Raw genomic sequence first — 20,521 nt, 5'->3', positions numbered from 1 at the left:
ATACAAGCTTAGATTAAATGTCAGGAATTGTGAAAAGCTGAGTTTAAATGTATTTGGCTAAGGTGTATGTAAACTTCCGACTTCAACTGTATGTGTCTCTAATATGGTCATATATTGGGCAGGGGGTTAAGAAGTGCAGCTCAGTTTCCACCTTATTTTGTGGACAGTGTACACATAGCCTGTCTTCTCTTGAGAGCCAGGTCTGCCTACGGCAGCCTTTCTCAATAGCAAGGCTATGCTCACTGAGTCTGTACATAGTCAAAGCTTTCCTTCAGTTTGGGTCAGTCACAGTGGTCAGGTATTCTGCCACTGTGTACTCTCCGTTTAGGGCCAAATAGCATTCTAGTTTGCTCTGTTTTTTTTGTTAATTCTTTCCAATGTGACAAGTAATTATCTTTTTGTTTTCTCATGGTTTGTTTGGGTCTAATTGTGTTGCTGTCCTGGGGCTCTGTGGGGTGTGTTTGTGAACAGAGCCCCAGGACCCGCTTGCTTAGGGACTCTTCTCCAGGTTCATCTCTCTTTAGGTGATGGCTTTGTTATGGAAGGTTTGGGAATCACTTCCTTTTAGGTGGTTGTAGAATTTAACGGCTCTTTTATGGATTTTGATAATTTGCGGGTATCGGCCTAATTCTGCTCTGCATGCATTGTTTGGTGTTCTACGTTGTACACGGAGGATATTTTAGCCGAAAATCTGCATGCAGTCACAATTTGGTGTTTGTCCCATTTATTTTTTTTTTATTTATTTATTTTTTTTATTTTTTTATTTGAGTTCTTGGTTGGTGAGCGGACCCCAGACCTCACAACCATAAAGGACAATGGGTCCTATAACTGATTCAAGTATTTTTAGACAGATCCTAATTGGTATGTCGAATTTGATGTTCCTTTTGATGGCATAGAATGCCCTTCTTGCCGTGTCTCTCAGATGATCATTTAAGGCTTTGTGGAAGTTACCTGTGGTGCTGATGTTTAGGCCAAGGTATGTATAGTGTGTCTAGATGGAATTTGTATTCGTGGTCCTGGCGACTGGACCTTTTTTGGAACACCATTATTTTGGTCATACTGAGATTTACAGTCAGGGCCCAGGTCAGGCAGAATCTGTGCAGAAGATCTAGGTGCTGCTGTAGGCCCTCCTTGGTTGGTGACAGAAGCACCAGATCATCATCAGTAGACATTTGACTTCGGATTCTAGTAGGGTGAGGCCGGGTGCTGCAGACTTTTCTAGTGCCCTCGCCAATCCGTTGATATATATATATATATGTTGAAGAGGGTGGGGCTTACGCAGCATCCCTGTCTCACCCCACCGCCCTGTGGGAAGAAATGTGTGTTTTTTTTGCCTATTTTAACCACACTTGTTGTTTGTGTACATGGATTTTATAATGTCGTATGTTTTTGGTGGTTTACCCATACATCTCCATTTTGGATAGATAATTCATTGTGTTGTTTGTTTAGTGTTTTCCAATTTTCCCAGAAGTGTTTAGAGTCTATGGACATACCCAGCGTGCGACAGAGCTGCAGGAGTTGTGACCTGTTTATGTTGTGATAGTGCCTAGGGGGGCATATGGGGGAGGGAATGCTGTCACCTCCAGGCAGGTGTTTGTCCCCCTGTGTGCTGAGGGTGTCAGGTTCTTGTCCAGTTCTGGCATTTAGGTTGCCACAAACTAGTACATGTCCCTGGGCCTGGAAATGATTGATTTCCCCCTCCAGGATGGAGAAGCTGTCTTTATTAAAGTATGGGGATTCTAGTGGGAGGATATAGGTAGCACACAGGACATTTTTCTCTGTTGAGATCATTTCCTTTTGAATTTCTAGACAAATGTAAAATGTTCCTGTTTTGCTTAATTTAATGGAGTGAGTTAGGTCTGCTCTATACCAAATTAGCATACCCCCTGAGTCCCTTCCCTGTTTCACACCTGGTAGTGTGGTGGATGGGACTACCAGCTCTCTGTAACCTAGAGGGCAACCAGTGGGTCCGTCTCCTCTATACCAGGTTTCTTGTAGGATGACAATGTCTGTATTTCCGATTTCTTTGAAGTCCTTGGATATTCTTGGATGAGATAGTGAAGTCCCGTGTGGCTCAGTTGGTAGAGCATGGTGTTTGCAATGCCAGGGTTGTGGGTTTGATTCCCATGGGGGACCAGTACGGGGAAAAAATGTATGAAATGTATGCATTCACTACTGTAAGTCGCTCTGGATAAGATGATTGGTTGGGGTGTGGATGTGGCTGGTGCTGCTGTGTTCTGGATGTAGGACCTCTAGGCGTGGGTCCTCTATGTGTAGGTTCAGGGGGGGTCCCGCAGGTCTGGGAGAGGGTCTCGCTGGTCTGGGCGGGGTGTCTATTGCTCTGTTGCTCCTGTGTGAAGAGTTGATGCTGCGTTTGAGGGCGATGTCCTTTAGAGTCCGGGCTACGGTGGGCACTGCTGCGTTGTATAGGTGGACCTGGTCATAGAGGCTGTTCAAGTCCAGGGTAGAGTGGTGGGCCAGGAAAACATTTGATTTTGAGGCACAGTCATGGGAAATACTTGCGTTTACCCACTGTATGGTAGCAGGGTGGAAGCCTTTTCGTGGTAGCAGGGTGGAGATAACCACTTGTGCGTTGGGGAAAGTAGAAGAAGCTTTTTCAATCACTCCCTTCAGTGCTGTGGCCACCCTTTCCTGCTGTGTTCAGGTCATTTGTGCCTGTGTGTATTATTATGTGGCTAGGTGAACCTAGTTGGTCCTCAGACAGAAGGTCTAGGGTGTGCTGGGTGTTTGGACACCTGTGTTTGGGAGAAAGTTTATTTTCTTCTATATATTTCCCATTTGAGTCCATAAGTACAATCTGTGTCTTGTGTATGTCCTCAGCGGGTGTGGGGGGGTTATCAGGGTGGCTGACAGGGGGGGGGGGGGCTCAGAGGGGGTGAGATCCCCTGGGCTTGGGGTTCCTCATTTGTCTGTTCTGGTGTGATGTCGAGGCTATGGTCAGGTTCTGGTGTGAACTGTTCTGCTGTGATGTCGGGAGCTGAGGTGGGCTGTTCTGCTGGCTTCTCTGCGGGGGTGGCCACCTCTCTAGTGGGTTGTTCTCTGTCACACGCCATCCCCCTCACCCTCTCCTCCAGCAGTCTGATCCTCTCCTCTAGTGCTCTTTTCATCTCCTGCTCTTGCTTTTTATATTGTTGAAGTTGTCTCACTACAGTCCAGAGTGCAGATATGTCTCTCTCCACCTTCAGCTCTCCGGGTCTGGTTAATGGGGTGTTGTTGTGCTGGACTGTTATCTGGTTGAGGGGGTGTTGTTGTGCTGGACTGTTGTCTGGGTCTGGTTGAGGGGGTGTTGTTGTGCTGGACTGTTGTCTGGTTGAGGGGGTGTTGTTGTGCTGGACTGTTGTCTGGGTCTGGTTGAGGGGGTGTTGTTGTGCTGGACTGTTGTCTGGGTCTGGTTGAGGGGGTGTTGTTGTGCTGGACTGTTGTCTGGGTCTGGTTGAGGGGGTGTTGTTGTGCTGGACTGTTGTCTGGTTGAGGGGGTGTTGTTGTGCTGGACTGTTGTCTGGTTGAGGGGGTGTTGTTGTGCTGGACTGTTGTCTGGGTCTGGTTGAGGGGGTGTTGTTGTGCTGGACTGTTGTCTGGGTCTGGTTGAGGGGGTGTTGTTGTGCTGGACTGTTGTCTGGTTGAGGGGGTGTTGTTGTGCTGGACTGTTGTCTGGTTGAGGGGGTGTTGTTGTGCTGGACTGTTGTCTGGTTAAGGGGGTGTTGTTGTGCTGGACTGTTGTCTGGTTAAGGGGGTGTTGTTGTGCAGGACTGTTGTCTGGGTCTGTGCTGACTGGAGTGTAATCTCTTGCTGTTCCAGCTCCACCTGCCTTACCTCCAGCTGGGTGAATGTATCCTTCATTTCAATGAGGGAGTAGTACTCTGTGCTGGGAGGTTGACTTTCCGCTTGGGGTTGCTGGTCTGTGGGTTTATATAATGAAGAGGTCTGGGGGTTGCTGGTCTGTGGGGTTATATTATGAAGAGGTCTGGAGGTTGCTCGTCTGTGGGGTTATATAATGAAGAGGTCTGGTCTGACCCACTCGGGGTGGGGGTATCTTTCTCAAGGGAGAGCTTCTCCTGCTGGGCTAATTCTTTGATTAGGTGAAAGTCCAGCTGAAACTATTTGGGGTTGCCCTGTACAAATACTGTTCCAGACGTATAGAGATTTATATTAGCTGACTCTGAGTCCTCGTTGTCTAGTATCACAAGTTTCCACCCCTCGTTAACATCCCCCCCCCCCTCTTAACAGAGAGGTAGTGAGCTAATGTAGCACTATGCCATGCCAGGGGATGGTCTGGTTAATATAGCACTGTGCCATGCCAGGGGATGGTCTGGTTAATATAGCACTGTGCCATGCCAGGGGATGGTCTGGTTAATATAGCACTGTGCCATGCCAGGGGATGGTCTGGTTAATATAGCACTGGCCATGCCAGGGGATGGTTTGTGTGGACGATGAGGTTGCTGATGTTCCCATTTTTACAACAGTCAGCAAAAGGTGTCACTTGATTTTCCATAAGGAGCTTCATTTTGATGTCTTTTCTTGCCTTATCATTCTTTACATACACAGGGTACTGTATTTAATTACCTCTGAACAGCAGGAGGCAGCTTCTAAGGCCTCTCCATTTGGTTGGAGTAGACTGTTCCACTCTCCTGCCATTGTTGGGCTAAAGGGCTTTGACACCTCTCACTTGACACGTCTGTGCTAATTGAAGTTGTATCAAGCTTGGCAGCCTTAATTTAGCATTCAGTCCTTATAAAGTAACGTAATGTATTTTTCTTCTTGGCTTTTGGAAATAAAATATAGCTTCAGACTAAACATGACTCACTCGGTTCCAGGTTGGATGGTGTTTTCAGGTTTCTGTTGTTTTCCAGAGCATTTGCTGTGCCGCGTTGGAATAATAACCTTTGGTAGTTGTAAGCCTTCCAGGTGATTCCGTAATTCCGTCCAAAATCAGGTTGTAGGTTTAGAGTTTTGATTTGGAGGGAAGGTTACGTTGTAGAGGGTAGTATCCTGTATATGTTCCTGACAAAAAATCCAAGTTTATCTAACTCTAAACACATCTTTTTTTTTAAGAACATGCTGAAAAATGCAGGAGCTCATCTGATCATGACCTCTCTCTCTATCCCCCCCCCCTCTCTCTCTCTCTCTATCCCCCTCTCTCTCTCTATCCCTCAATTCAATTCAAGGGGCTTTATTGGCATGGGAAACGTGTTAACATTGCCAAAGCAAGTGAAGTAGATAATATACAAAAGTGAAATAAACAATAAAAATGAACAGTTAACATTACACATACAGAAGTTTCAAAAGAATAAAGACATTACAAATGTCATATTATGTATAGATACAGTGTTGTAACAATGTACAAATGGTTAAAGTACACAAGGGAATTTTTTGAATTCTTTGTGGATCTGTGTAATCTGAGGGAAATATGTGTCTCTATGGTCATACATTGGGCAGGAGGTTAGGAAGTGTAGCTCAGTTTCCACCTCATTTTGTGGGCAGTGTGCACATAGCCTGTCTTCTCTTGAGAGCCATGTCTGCCTACGGCGGCCTTTCTCAATAGCAAGGCTATGCTCACTGAGTCTGTACATAGTCAAAGCTTTCCTTAAGTTTGGGTCAGTCACAGTGGTCAGGTATTCTGCCACTGTGTACTCTCTGTTTAGGGCCAAATAGCATTCTAGTTTGCTCTGTTTTTTTTGTTAATTCTCTCTCTCTCTCTATCTCTCTCCCTCCCTCTCGCTCTCTTTGTCTGTGTCAGTATTCAGAGGGCAGCTCTGTCTCTGCTGGAGTTCTACTACAGGGACTTCCCTCTCCATAACCCTGCCCTTCTCTCCGCCTCCAAGCACCGTGCCGCCAAGCACCTGGCCGGCCTCAAGGTCTACACCGTGGACGGTTAGTACACCTACAGTTTTTCTATGGTTCCTCAATGCTTACATTTGGTTTGTGTCACTGTGTCGTCTGACTTCCTATCATCTCTCTTTTCTTCTTTGTAACTGCATCTTAATGTGCAGCACTGTCTGTCTTTCATTTCTTGTCGCTCTCTCTCCATTCTCTCAGCTCTCTGTCTACCGTATTTGTTGCTTCGTTGTGACGCTCTCTCTCCATCTACTCTCCCATGCCACCCTAAGCAGCGTTTAAAGCTAAAGTGAGAGCTTACCTTTTGGACAATGACAGTAAGTAAAGATGGGTAAAGATCTCTGTGTGCCCTCTCACTTTTCACTAGTGTACACTACTAACCTCACACCTCACTTCCCTTCCCCCACCCCCAATGTTTACACTGCTTCTAAGCATGCACACACAAATGCACACCAATCTAACCACCACTTTCATTCGCGAGATATGCTTTACACAGACGCATATACATGTGCACAGGCACCAACTTCCAAGCTCAGTGCGAGACAGCTTTTCTGGTTCTTCTCTATCTTCTTTGTAGCAGAGTTTGATAGAGGAGTATGCTGGTACATTGTCCTCACAGACATTTGCATTTCAGCCTTTTAATAATTCATCACACTAGCTCCTGCCGCACATTCCCATGCTATCTCTTTGTCTCTGTCTCTCTCTCTCCCCTTTCTCTCTACCCCTCGTTCTCATGTTCTCACGTTCTCTCTCTGTCTCTCTCTGTCTCTCTGTGTGTGTTTCGTCCTCCTTTTCTCGTAGTGTGTTCTCCAGTTAGGTCAGCGGTGTTTCTGTAGGCTAGCAGAGTGGATCTTTAGGGTTTCTACTGTTTTTAACCAGCCCAGATCTGCTCCAATGGAACTCACCCATATTGATTTTGGGGGATTTAGAAAAAATAGGATTGCAATGAAATTTCATAAAACATTTATTTCTCAATCGGAAAAAGGCTGTGCTACCAAGCCTGTGCTTCGGTCAGCCTCATATATATATATATATATATATATACACACACACACACACCTTGGTGTTAATGATTCATCGATTCATCTCTCTTGGCCTGTATCTGCCGGGGTTACTGTACTGAACCCTCATACACACATATCCCTCATAAATATGGACCAGATTCCACTCCTCCATATTCATATCCCACAGGAACCCTAATTTATGCTTTTACTACTTCTGGGTTAGTTATTGGTATTCATCATAGAGAGAAATTAATTCTACGATCAACTGGTATTATTGTGTTTGAAGATCGTTCTTGTTTTTTTTAATGATATGAATATTTACTAACCTGATAGACAGATGTGTTTGTTTCTGCTTTAGCCAACTCTGTTGTCATTTGGCAGTTGTCTAAACCATAATCGGGTCTGACTACCAGGCTAAATATTTAATCACTCTCAGTGAAAGGATCTGAACTGTGAAACTGCCTAATGAGATATTTAGATGTTACACAGAATCCGCACTGAGATCTGTGTTTTCCCTGGGTTACTGTCAATATGCTTACTGGGCCACACAGTGATCTTCCAATCATGCCTCTGTGCTTCCTGTTTGTAGGCCCAGTGAACCCGGCGGGATCGGGGGGATCGGGGGGATCGCAGGTGGGGGGTCAGTCGCGGGCCATGATCTCTGCAGCAGCCAGGCGCAGAGACGCCACTCACAACGAACTATACTACGAAGAGGCCGACCATGACCGACGGGTCCGCAAACGCAGAGCCAGGTGAAAGAGGGGGGAGGAGAGAGATAGGGGGGACTCTGAGTGACTTAAAAACAAAAAGGTGGGGTGAAAGGAAAGGAAGGAAGAAAGAAAGAGGGATGAAAGATACATAAGTATGCTGCTTAATGTAAGGATTAAAATATAGATGAGGGTTTAGATAGATGGACATAAGAATTGAGTAGGCTAAATGTTGGCCTGTGTGTTTTTATAACTTGTAGGATGCAAGAACAGATGAGTGTACAGTATACTGAATGTTTTCTGTACATTGCTGTAACGTTAGGCTGGTGGTGGCTGTGGAGGAGGCCTTCATCCATGTGAGGCGGATGCAGCAGGAGGAGCAGAAAGCATCCCCTGGGGATGTGATGGACGTACGGGAGGCGGCCCTGGCTATCTTCCCCTCCATGGCCCGCGCCCTGCAGAAATACCTCCGAACCACCAGGAGGCAGCACTGCCACAGCATGGACAGCATCCAGAGACACTTGGCCTTCTGCCTCACACACAACATGAGCCCCAAGGTAGGCAAGCTTCAATACTTGGTTCCAGATCATCCCCTGGCCAGTATCACTACTAGACACCTCTTGGCCTTGGCCCAACATAGCAGTCTCTATAGCAATATGATTGTGTGTGTCTGTTTCTGTGTCTCTTCAGGCATTCCTGGAGGCCTACCTGTCCCCTGGTCCTACGCTACAGTATGGTCGAGAGCGCTGGATGGCCGGTCAGTGGACTCTGGTCAGCGAGTCTGCGGTCACTAGCGGTCTAAAGGAGGACACAGTCTTCTCACTGAGGTGTCTAGACTTCAGCCTAGCGGTAACAGTCAAGTCCATCCCCTACATTCAAATGACCGAGGAGTACGTCGATCCTAAGTCACACAAGTTTACCCTGAGTCTCCAATCTGAAACATCAGTCTAACAGACACATGTAGAAGAACTGTGGGAATTCTAGACTTATCTTTTTGTGTTCAGTTTCTTAAACCCTCTTTTACTTTGATATGCTCTTGTTGTGCTATTTTGCTTCTCTCTTCTATTTATATTACTGGTGTTTATAAAGATTATTTTGGCTACTTTTAGATTTGTTATTGTACGTAATTGATATGAACAGATGCATATGGGATATTGTAACAAGATGAAGTGTTAGCTGTGCATATAGTAGTTAATAAACGGTAGGGATCCCCAGCCCTATGGCTCTTTTGGAGTGAAGATGACCGATGGAGAGAGTTAGGGAACATGCTCTGATTTCTATTGTCCTGAGGCACACTGGAACATTGAATTATGTCAGGGGGTTTTCAATACACTGTAGATGACCCTTGCGCATTTTGTTCTTCCTGTGTGTGTGTGTGGGGGAGGGAGGGGGGGGGTGTGTGTGTATTTTCATATTGTCTGCCCTGCTAATATGAATGAAATACTACCTAAAAATCACCAAAACAGTTCAGGTTCAGTTTTCTATCAAACTAAGAATTGCTTTTCTTTACAGTTAATGGATTGTACATGTGTGTTTTTATATACGGTTGAAGTCGGAAGTTTACATACACTTAAGTTTTTCAACCACACCACACATTTCTTGTTAGCAAACTATAGTTTTGGCAAGTCCGTTAGGACATCTACTTTGTGCATGACACAAGTAATTTTTCCAACAATTGTTTACAGACAGATTATTTCACTTATAATTCACCGTATCACAATTCCAGTGGGTCAGAAGTTTACATACACTAAGTTGACTGTGCCTTTAAACAGCTTGGAAAATTCCAGAAAATGATGTCATGGCTTTAGAAGCTTCTGATAGGCTAATTGACATCATTTGAGTCAATTGGAGGTGTACCTGTGGATGTATTTCAAGGCCTACCTTCAAACTCAGTGCCTCTTTGCTTGACATCATGGGAAAATCTAAAGAAATCAGCCAAGACCTCAGAGGAAAAAAACAATTTTTAGACCTCCACAAGTCTGGTTCATCCTTGGGAGCAATTTCAAAACGCCTGAAGGTACCACGTTCATCTGTACAAACAATAGTATGCAAGTATAAACACAATGGGACCACGCAGCCGTCATACCGCTCAGGAAGGAGATGCATTCTGTCTCCTAGAGATGAACGTACTTTGGTGCGAAAAGTGCAAATCAATCCCAGAACAACAGCAAAGGACCTTGTGAAGATGCTGGAGGAAAACGGGTACAAAAGTATCTATATCCACAGTAAAATGAGTCCTATATTGACATAACCTGAATGGCCACTCAGCAAGGAAGAAGCCACTGCTCCAAAACCGCCATTAAAAAAGCCAGACTACGATTTGCAACTGCACATGGAGACAAAGATCGTACTTTTTAGAGAAATGTCCTTTGGTCTGATGAAACAAAAATGGAACTGTTTGGCCATAATGACCATCGTTATGTTTGGAGGAAAAAGGGGGAGGCTTGCAAGCCGAAGAACACCATCCCAACCGTGAAGCACGAGGGTGGCAGCATCATGTTGTGGGGGTGCTTTGCTGCAGGAGGGACTGGTGCACTTCACAATGGCATCATGGGGAAGGAAAATTATATGGATATATTGAAGCAACATCTCAAGACATCAGTCAGGAAGTTAAAGCTTGGTCGCAAATGGGTCTTCCAAATGGACAATGACCCCAAGCATACTTCCAAAGTTGTGGTAAAATGGCTTAAGGACAACAAAGTCAAGGTATTGGAGTGGCCATCACAAAGCCCTGACCTCAATCCTATAGAAAATTTGTGGGCAGAACTGAAAAAGCGTGTGCGAGCAAGGAGGCCTACAAACCTGACTCAGTTACACCAGCTCTGTCAGGAGGAATGGGCCAAAATTCACCCAACTTATTGTGGGAAGCTTGTGGAAGGCTACCCAAAACGTTGACAATTTAAAGGCAATGCTACCAAATACTAATTGAGTGTATGTAAACTTCTGACCCACTGGGAATGTGATGAAAGACATCAAAGCTTAAATAAATGATTCTCTCTACTATTATTCTGACATAAAGTGGTGATCCTAACTGACCTAAAACAGGTAATTTTGTGTGGCTGTCCAGTTATTGAATTATATGGATGAAAAAGGTTCTGTTATTGTACTCCCCAGGATTCCTAGACAAATCTGTTAGAGGTTGTCAGAACCTGTTGGGCTCAAACCCAAAGCGGGCTATTGCGGAATACTACAGTTGAGCAAACAAAGAAGCAATTAAGACAGGAAAAAAATGTATTCATAATTTTGAGAGAGATTTTCTCTACTTTTCTGATTTGGCGTCTAATGACAAGACATGCATTATATGTGTGTCTTATCTCCAGATGAAAGAAAGCTATTATTACATTTCTACAGAATCTAACCCTGTAAGCTAAGAGAATCAGATTGAGGCTCAAGTTTTTTGTCTTCAGATACGAGGGAAGACAACAGATTAAAGAAGGATGGCACAATATTCTCTCTTTTAGTCCCCATGTTATGAGTGTTTGAGAAGTGTGGAGAATACACACAAAGAGAATCTGATACCGTAGCTTCTCCTCTTCTATCTCCAAGTCTGCATACACGTATCTTCATGTACTGAAAGCGATTCAAATAGGCCAAAATTATACATTTCTAATGTCTTTTTTTTACATTGTTTGATATGGTATATTCCTCAGTATTGATGTTCAGAGTGCAGACAGGAAGTCTACAGTCACAAAAGAGGCTGTAGTGCCATCTAGCCACAACTAGTAGAACTGCCACTGCTATGGGATTTTTATGCTCATCTCTGTGGACTCAATATACAGTATTTGTTTGTTTTTAATATTGTATTGTTTTAGCCAAATCTTCCCTATTACATGTGCATATTATTCAAGACTATATTAGAATGAAAGTGTTTGTTATTGTAATTGTGCAATCATTGTTGTCACCAAAAGATTACATGTTTTTGAGGATTTTATAGTGATTAAATAATGGCTGTGAATATTGCCCTGTTTGAATTCACCCTTTTTTATTAGTTTTTATCTTGAGGTGACCACAGGTTGTAAGTGTTGGATAGGTCAAAGCAAGGTTGCCAACCAATTGCTTTCCCTAATCTAACCAATTCCGATATGTGATTACTTCAAGGAAGGGAGAAAGGATGTATTTTTAAAGTATTAGACCAGGGCATTTGTCTCCTTGTATGTCTCCTTCATTACAAAGGTGCCTCTGTTTTAAAACACATATGATGTATGCTCAATGTGTTTTGTTATTGTATGCAAGTATGTTCGTCCAATAATGTATGGTGTGTGTGTGTGTGTGTGTGTGTGTGCGCGTGCACAATTGCCATCCTAAATGTTGTTCTGACCAATTCGGTCTCAAGTTTTCACTGGTTGTTTTTTTAAGATTTACAAATATGGAATTACAATAACTGTATAAAGATTCAAATTTGTAAAATAAATATTTGTATGAACATTTTCAACATATTCTCATATTACTTTATTGTTGGTGTGTGTGTGTGGTGCTTTGTGTTTGTCTGTGCACTAGAAAGTATGTAAGTGAAACTATTGTCTGTCTGCACTGTCCAGTTGAAGACGAGAGGGAGACAGATGTTGTAATATGAAGGTTGAGTAGAGACCGTGAGTTCATATCTGAAGCCCCCTTCACACTACTGCACCCTGGGCTTACAGAACACTGAGATCTCTCTCCTGACACTTCACGTATTCTCTCTTCTAATTGCCCACTGAGGGAGAGAGAGAACGAGGGATGAGTCAAGGAGGGAAAGAGATAAAGAGAGAGTGAAACGGAGTGAATACATGAGACAAATTGAGACTTGAGGAATTGGCAGCTTTTCCTATCTGGGTGTGTAATGATGATCTCGCTTTGCAGCTGCTGCATATTTGGATAAATATTAAATATTGTCAGATGGAGAGGGGAAAAGAATCCAGGCAGTATCACATCCGGCCGTGATTGGGAGTCCCATAGGGCGGCGCACAATTGGCCCAGCGTCGTCCGGGTTTGGCCGAGGTAGGCCGTCATTGTAAATAAGAATTTGTTCTCAACTGACTTGACTAGTTAAATAAAGGTAAAAAAATATATACACTACCGTTCAAAAGTTTGGGGTCACTTAGAAATGTCCTTGTTTTTGAAAGAAAAGCAAAAAAAAATTGTCCATTAAAATAACATCAAATTGATCAGAAATCCGTTGTAAATTACTATTGTAGCACAACAGTTTTCAGCTGTGCTAACATAGTTGCAAAAGGGTTTTCTAATGATCAATTAGCCTTTTAAAATGATAAACTTGGATAAGCTAACACAATGTGCCATTGGAACACAGGAGTGATGGTTGCTGATAATGGACCTCTATACGCCTATGTAGATATTCCAATAAAAATCTGCCTTTTTTTAACTACAATAGTTATTTTATTTTTACATTTAACTGATTTAGCAGACTCTTATCCAGAGCGTCTTACATTTTGACACTGGCCCTCCGTGGGAAACAAACCCACAACCCTGGCATTCCAAACACCATGCTCTGCCAACTGAGCCACACAGGACCCAATAGTAATAACAAAGATATAGCCACTGTGGCATGGAGAGAAGGGAGTGTGTGCACTGAAATCCAGAAAGTCAAACCTAAAATGCAATTATCTACACACAAAGCATGCATTAGACGGCATGATTTGGAGACCGCAAAATACACAAAGATACCACACTTTATTGAGGTTTAGGATAGTGTACAGCAGCAGTTCACTTTTTTAAATTTAACTAGGCAAGTGAGTTAAGCACAAACTCTTATTTACAATGACCGCCTAGGAACAGTGGGTTAACTGCCTTGTTCAGGGGCAGAATGACAGATTTTTACCTTGCCAGCTCGGGGATTCGATCTAGCAACCTTTCGGTTACAGCCCCAAGGCTCTAACCGCTAGGCTACCTGCCGCCCCATCGATCAAACAAAAGTTAGATTTATGTCTTTGTCTTGGTCGCCAACCATTTCTTTTAAATTGTAGAATTAAGGGAAGGATGGAAAGTACTGTTTGGGTTTTTCTCAAGTATCTCGGTCAGCACATTGTTAATTCTCTCTTTAAGATCGATTTCAGTTTATCAACAGATTTGTTTCCAGATTCATGAAAAACAAAAGCTGTTAATGGGTTTTCTTATAATGCAGAGCGGTTGACTTAGGCCAGACACGTTGTACAAAATCTTCTATAAAAGCATTTAGGTCTATTTTTCTCACCCTGAACTTTGATGATAGTACAGTAAAGAGACTATACAACAATGTTATGGATTCTAGATGACAAATTCACAGTTTTTGAATTATTCATCCTCGTCTTCTTCATCATCAGAGTCATCAGAATCATCAGAGTCGTCATCATCAGAGTCGTCATCAACGTCATCATCATCGTCATCCTCATCATCGTCGTCATCCTCATCATCATCCTCTGTGTTAACCTTGCCAGACAGGACGTTCTCTATCCAGTCCGCCAGCTTCTGGGCTGTGGGCAGATCTTGTTCTTCCATCTCCAGCCAGATGCTGTCAGCCTGTCCAGAGGAAGAGAGAGAGGTCAGGGGCCAAAGGTCATGGACCATCATGAGTTAGATCTAAGTTTCACAATTTCTGACTGGTTTCCACCAATTCCTCATGCTGTATTGGAGCTGTTCGGGGACTCACATCAGTAACATTGACCACGCCGATCTGAGGTTTGAACAGGTCCACCTGGAAGGTCTTCTCCCAGTAGGGGATAAGCTGAGGAGAGTGAGAGAGAACACACTGTGAGATCTGAAACTGTAGGGACTTGAGTTCACTTAGTCCTGTCCGTCCTTCTGTCCGTCCACCCGTCTGTCTGTGTCTCACCAGGGGGAAGTCATCAGGGTCGATCCAGATGATGCTGAGACCAGGGTGGTGGGTGTTGTCTCTAGCCACCTCCTTCAGCAGCTCCAAGAACTCATAACCATCTGAACACCACCAAACAACACATTAAGAAGGTTAGTCTGTGTTTTATCATGCCAGGAGAAGTTTGTTTGATTTCCTGAAAGCTATGAACCATTTCAGTGATTCTCAGTTTCAGATAAGACTGATAGGAACCTATGTTGCAAAGCTGATGTTGGCCCTGATCAAAGCTGATGTTGGCCCTGATCAAAGCTGATGTTGGCCCTGATCAAAGCTGATGTTGGCCCTGATCAAAGCTGATGTTGGCCCTGATCAAAGCTGATGTTGGCCCTGATCAAAGCTGATGTTGGCCCTGATCAAAGCCGATGTTGGCCCTGATCAAAGCTGATGTTACTGTAATATTGATGGATTTTTTTACCAGGGTCCTCCTCCTCTGCGAAGGCGACTATATGGCTCCCCTCCACAACGTCCTCCTGAAAATGAGACATGAGATGCTGTCCAAGGTTTGACAGAAATGAACACACTTACTGTTGTACTTGCCTTTCTTGCACTAACCCTTGAACTTGCATAAGGTAAATTAACTGACAAAAAAACCTCACCCATGTCTCAAACATGTCCTCAGCACGCAGCTTTCGCAGTGTTGGCCTGAAAACATTACACAACACTATCAGTCACAGACCACTGATCAGATCATCAGAATGAAGTGATCCTGTTCTGACAGCCGCAGTAGGGCTGCAGGTAGCCTAGCAATTAGAGTGTTGGACCAGTAACCGAAATGTCGCTAGTTAGAATCCTGAGCCGACAAGGTGAAAATATGTTGCACGTAACCCTAATTGCTCCAGGGTCGCCGCTGACCTGGCCATGACCCGACTCTCAGGGGGAAATGGGATATGCAGAAAACACAGGACAAATATAAGCACCCACCCCCAAAAAATATTACACTTCCATACCTTCTGTGTTCAGTGACGAAAACCACGATCTCCTCCTCAGAGTTGGGTCTGTCAGGGAGGGTGACAGGCTCCTCCATGAAGGGCTCGTAGAAATCCACCTCGTTCATTTTCAGGGTCAGCTCCTTGGCCACCTTAAACATCACAGACACCAGAATCAGCACCCAACGTCTTGCATTGACAGGACCCCTTCTCACAGACCAAGGATATAGGATGTCAAGGTATGGATGTCTGTATACTCACAGCTTTCTCAAAGGTGGCAAAGAATTTGATGTAGGGTTGGAACTGCTCTGCAGCCTCCTTGAACGCACTGTAGTCTGGGGGAAAGGAGCGGTTTATGAAGAAGAGAAAGGAGTGGATGGGAGGAGGGAGGGAGGAGAGGAGAGGGCATTTGACTTCTTTTGAAGATGGTGTACTACTGTATAACCACTACTCTATAACCACACCATTTCTTATCCGTTGAACAGAGGTAGAACTTCAGCATTTAGAATAATTCCCCTTCTGCTGCTATTATTTAACATAGCTGTCAGCGAGCATCTACTAGCTTGTGTGTGCTAGCTAGACTAGGATTGGTCTTTAGGGAGATGCCATTGACACATACATGTACTGAAATAACTGAGCCCCGTTGACCCCTAGTTCTAGGCTCCCACAGTCGGTCAGGGGTGAGACAGCCGCCTTGCTTATCATGAGCGCGATGCGGTGTCTTACGATAAATGGAAAAGCTAAAGAGTGGGTAAAATTGGACATGTAAATCCATGGGGATGGTGAGTTTAAAATTCCCCGGTTATTATCAAGGCCAGGGGATCAGCCAATAGCCATCCAACCCTGGCCATCAAAATAGCATGACAGGGAGCACATTTATACAACCTTAACACATACACACAGAGACACACACAGACAGATTGTCAGAAAGTCAGATAGACACACACACACACTCACGTTCTGAGTCCTCGTTCTTAAAATATCCAATGAGGCGGATTTCTTCCTCCATCCTGTCGAAGGCCCTCAGCTCCAGAGCATTTCCTATCACCTCCACAGGCTCCTCCAAAAGCTACAGAGAGAAAATAACATAACAGTAAGCTGATCCTAGATCTGTGCGTAGTATCAATGAGGGCACCCCAGTCCACTCACGTCTAGAAGGAACTTCACCAGGGTGTCGGCAGAGAGCAAGCCGTCAAACTCAATCACACGGTCTGCCTTGAACACATATACACTGCCCTCTTCCACCAGGCCTGGGGTCAGAGGTCAGGGGTCAGAGGGTCAAGTACAGACCATTATTTACAGCCATTCACTGAATGCTTTACAAAAACCTTTTGGTGCTTTCATGTAGTATGCTTCATACTCATGCAGTATAATAGTAATGAGCAACTATAGTTCGCACTGAAGTGTTAATGTGTTTCCTTACCCAGCTTCTTGGCAACCTTGGTGTCTTTGTGGGAGTCTACCATTCCAAACCCAATCTCCTTTTCCTCCATAACCTGAGCAGCCAGCTGGAGATGAAGACAAAAGTCAGTTAGTGACATTCTTTCAACGTCATCATAACACTTAAATTGGAACAGTGTTAAATAGAGTCCTTGTTGTTCTCCACTCAGGAACTATGATCCAGTTTGAAGCATGTTTGGCAGGGGACAGACAAACAGACAGACAAACAGACAGACAAACAGACAGGGCCGAGATGAGGCTTAGTTGGAGTGACGTTATTCAGTAGATAATGGTCCAGAGAACAGAACAGCCCCAAGGCAACACACACACACACACACACACACACACACACACACACACACACACACACACACACACACACACACACACACACACACACACACACACACACACACACACACACACACACACAGAGGGAGACAGAGACAGTCATATGATGACTAAAAGTGCCATGCTCCATATCCAGGCCAGAATCCTGCAGCCATTGTGGTCTCAATAGGTGAGGGTCTGCCAGCCAAGGCCTTGAGCTCTGACAGATCCCAAGGCAAATTGAGGCTAAGAATACCTGACTGACCGAAATATCAGGAGGGGAACAGAGTGATTTGTCTGTCTTCATCCAGATAATGCCTTGACAGGTGATCATTTAGGGCTTTGAACATCATGTTTGAAAAGCACTTTATGAATACAGTTATCGGTGTTAACATTTAGAAGCATGGACTCTCCATTGGTTGTAGACAAGAAGAAAGTCGTTGTCATACTTTTGACAACTCAGCAAAGCGGTACATTTTTCAACCTTTAGCAAACCCAAACAAAGAACACATAGGCCTAGACAGAATACAACACAACATACATTACCACATGCAACATGGAACAATTAGCCATTATCAAAGCATGAGATACTGTATGTTGATGAAACATTGACAGAGTGATGAAGAAAGACCAGATGTGGACTCTTCAAACAAATCTCACTCTGTTGGCTCCTTATAAAATAATGGAACATGGATGCAATCCTATACAGATAACCTGTAGCGAAGCAATAGAGCAAGTAATTATGTTAATTATGATGACTCAGGGCCCTAACCCTAGTCTGGTCCACCTGTGGTGAGTTAAATATCTGAGGCTTTTAGGAGTGAGAGACTGTGCTCAGGTTATCTGCTGCACATCACACTCTAACTCAACACAAGCCATGAGGAACACAGGACAGCTAGGGAGAGGAGATTAGGCCATAGTAGCCCACTGTCACAGCTCTGCTGAAGTGGGATACTAACTGACACTTTACTTGAAGTAGCTTCTAATGAAGTACTCATTACCTTATAAACATATTCATAGCACACTATAATATAGATGCCGTCACAGAACATTAGCGAATGGAATCATCAGTTAGCTAACCCTCTAGTTAATAAATATACATGTCATTGACATAGTATTTTAAGACCGACTCAATCTAAGTGTAAAAGCAAAACAGGGAGAGAGACAGACCTACTGCAATGCCCTTCACATGTATAGCTCAATAACATACAGGGCATGAGTGCCGGTCCTATTTGTGCCTGTGGCAGAGAGCTGGGGTGAATGACATACATTACTATGGGAAGTGCCGAAGGAATTAACAGAAATAACCTTAACTGACAGCACTGGACAGAACTGGGGAGCCACACACACACACACACACACACACACACACACACACACACACAACACACAACACACACACACACACACTGACCTTGAGAGCAACACACTGCACATTAACATTAGTATCTCAAAGTCATAAGAATCACTGATTCTTGTGACGGGGTAGCTCAGCCTTGGGTATGTATTCAATCCGATTCAATCAGAGTTGATCATGTTTAATTGAATGACAGCCATTTTATGACATTTTATGACAAAGTTTTATGACAGTCTCTCATTCTAGCTCTCACTCTTAATTACCACTTCAGTAAATTGTGGTTCCGTGCCCATTGGGACGCTCTAATGTCTAGGTACTGTAAATGATTTATGGAGTGGGTCTAGCTGACCCAGTGACCCCAGATTGTTAAATCACCTCAGTCCAGCCCAGGTGCTCCCCCTCCCTAGTGACTCTCCTCTTTCTCCTCTACCCATCATCTCTTTCTTCTCCGCCTTATCTCTCTCTCTCTCTGCCTTGTCCTCCTTCATCTTTTCTTCACCATCTCGTTCCTAGACTCCTTCATCCCCACTCCTTCATCCCCACTTCTCCCTCCTCTTCCACCTCCCTTCATCTCTCTTCCCCTACCTCCCTCACCATCTCCCTTTTTTCCCTTCCTCCTCCTGAGGCTTACCTCCCTCACCATCTCCCTTTTTTCCCTTCCTCCTCCTCAGGCTTACCTCCCTCACCATCTCCCTTTTTTCCCTTCCTCCTCCTGAGGCTTACCTCCCTCACCATCTCCCTTTTTTCCCTTCCTCCTCCTGAGGCTTACCTCCAGCACCATCTCCCTTTTTTCCCTTCCTCCTCCTGAGGCTTACCTCCAGCACCATCTCCCTTTTTTCCCTTCCTCCTCCTGAGGCTTACCTCCAGCACCATCTCAGTCATCTGGTGTTGTTTCTGCAGCTCCTTCCTGTCAGGGATGGGTTTGTGGTACAGCAGACACGTCATGGTGTACTTCTTCATGGCCTTCTGGTAGTTCTTGTTATTGATGTCGATGACTCGGTCTTTCCCGTCATAGCGAGGGAACTCCAGGCCCTTCTCGGTCTGAACGAGCGGCGACAGAGACAGGCACGGGAGCAGGAGCAGCCACAGGGTAAGCATGGTCTAGGGACGTGTTATGAACGACCACACACCCCGAGAATCACAGAGTAACCTTTAATCACTAGATACGGCCTCCACAAGAGTACTTAGGCTGAGGAAGGTCAATAAAACTCCCCAAAATGGAAAAATACTTTAAAAAAAAAACAATAGAGAGGTGTAGAATAGCAGGTTGCCCTTAAATTATAGCATAAATCTCCTTGAGTCTCCTTCCAAGCCGTCCTCTATAGTCCAATGCCCAAGGCTTGTTCAGGAACCAGCGATCCTCTCTCTCCCTCTCTCCAGCCGAGACAAAGGGAAAGAACAGACCTGACAGACCTGGAGCGCTGGGGGGCTAGATACCGTACATAGCAGCGCCCCTCTCCCCCTGGCCACCACACACAGGCCCATTTTTAGGAGACCAGTTGTTTAGGTGCTAAAAATAAATAGGTGAGTGGGAGAGATAGAGAGAAAGAGCACGAGAGGAGAGAGGAGATAGTCCTCCGCTCTCTGCTCACACTCTCACACCATGGCTTTTCTACTTGGCATGTTGGGAGGAATGAGAGAGAGGTGTGCAGAGGAGATTTAGGGGTGTAGAGATTTTGGGATGATAGCAATCTGGGGTCTGCATATCTATAGTTCTAACAGTCACTATAGATTGGGTTTGTAACCATGAGCATAAAAGAAGACTCCTGAACAGTGCCCAGCACTGTGAAACAGGTATTCCCAACAGGTTAGCATTATGCTAACAGTGTCCCACACCACAAGGTCTAGTGTATGTTGATAGATGCATGCAGTGACAGGCTAATGGACAGCGCCTGAATGCAACTGGCCTGAAGGCAACTAGCCTGAAGGCAACTAGAATATAATTGCGATAGCTTTATAGTGGCTACTTTAACACTAGCTGTCCTATTGCTGTGGTAGTTGGTGCAGTTGTCTGTTAGAGCATACTGTTGGAATCAGACTAGGGTAGGGGGAGGTGT

General features: G+C 44.5%; 2 protein-coding genes across 2 annotated transcripts in view; one reads left to right on the top strand and one right to left on the bottom strand.

The window, feature by feature from the left end:
- LOC106582105 (vang-like protein 1) overlaps window positions 1-9,259 on the top strand; it is a 52,080-nt gene extending 42,821 nt beyond the window's left edge. Inside the window, exons 6-9 of the mRNA XM_014164851.2 lie at window positions 5,759-5,892; window positions 7,450-7,612; window positions 7,890-8,124; window positions 8,258-9,259. Coding sequence (XP_014020326.2) covers window positions 5,759-5,892; window positions 7,450-7,612; window positions 7,890-8,124; window positions 8,258-8,518 — 793 coding nt within the window. The 3' untranslated portion in view covers window positions 8,519-9,259. The remainder of the gene's footprint in view (window positions 1-5,758; window positions 5,893-7,449; window positions 7,613-7,889; window positions 8,125-8,257) is intronic.
- Window positions 9,260-13,215: 3,956 nt separating this feature from the next.
- LOC106582106 (calsequestrin-2) lies at window positions 13,216-19,940 on the bottom strand. The gene is made up of 11 exons (XM_014164852.2): window positions 19,326-19,940; window positions 16,761-16,845; window positions 16,487-16,587; window positions 16,295-16,406; window positions 15,599-15,672; window positions 15,359-15,489; window positions 15,008-15,053; window positions 14,827-14,881; window positions 14,373-14,473; window positions 14,190-14,264; window positions 13,216-14,059 (listed from the first exon to the last, which is right to left on the bottom strand). The coding sequence occupies exons 1-11, from the start codon at window positions 19,560-19,562 to the stop codon at window positions 13,835-13,837; spliced, it is 1,242 nt and encodes a 413-aa protein (XP_014020327.2). The 5' UTR covers window positions 19,563-19,940; the 3' UTR covers window positions 13,216-13,834.
- Window positions 19,941-20,521: the final 581 nt, after the last annotated feature.

Source organism: Salmo salar, chromosome ssa21 (genome assembly GCF_905237065.1).
Source record: "Salmo salar chromosome ssa21, Ssal_v3.1, whole genome shotgun sequence".
In the NCBI taxonomy this organism is placed as follows: domain Eukaryota; kingdom Metazoa; phylum Chordata; class Actinopteri; order Salmoniformes; family Salmonidae; genus Salmo; species Salmo salar.
Note: the sequence above shows the minus strand (reverse complement) of the source record. Positions and strands in the feature narration are given on the sequence as shown.

Bases quoted from the DNA above. Each gene is read 5' to 3' on its own strand.
- LOC106582106 (XM_014164852.2), bottom strand. From the start codon at position 19,562: ATGCTTACCCTGTGGCTGCTCCTGCTCCCGTGCCTGTCTCTGTCGCCG. The intron at 16,588-16,760 runs GTAAGGAAACAC...CTCTGACCCCAG, and splicing joins CAAGGTTGCCAAGAAGCTGG to GCCTGGTGGAAGAGGGCAGT. The intron at 14,474-14,826 runs GTAAAAAAATCC...GGTGGTGTTCAG, and splicing joins CGCAGAGGAGGAGGACCCTG to ATGGTTATGAGTTCTTGGAG.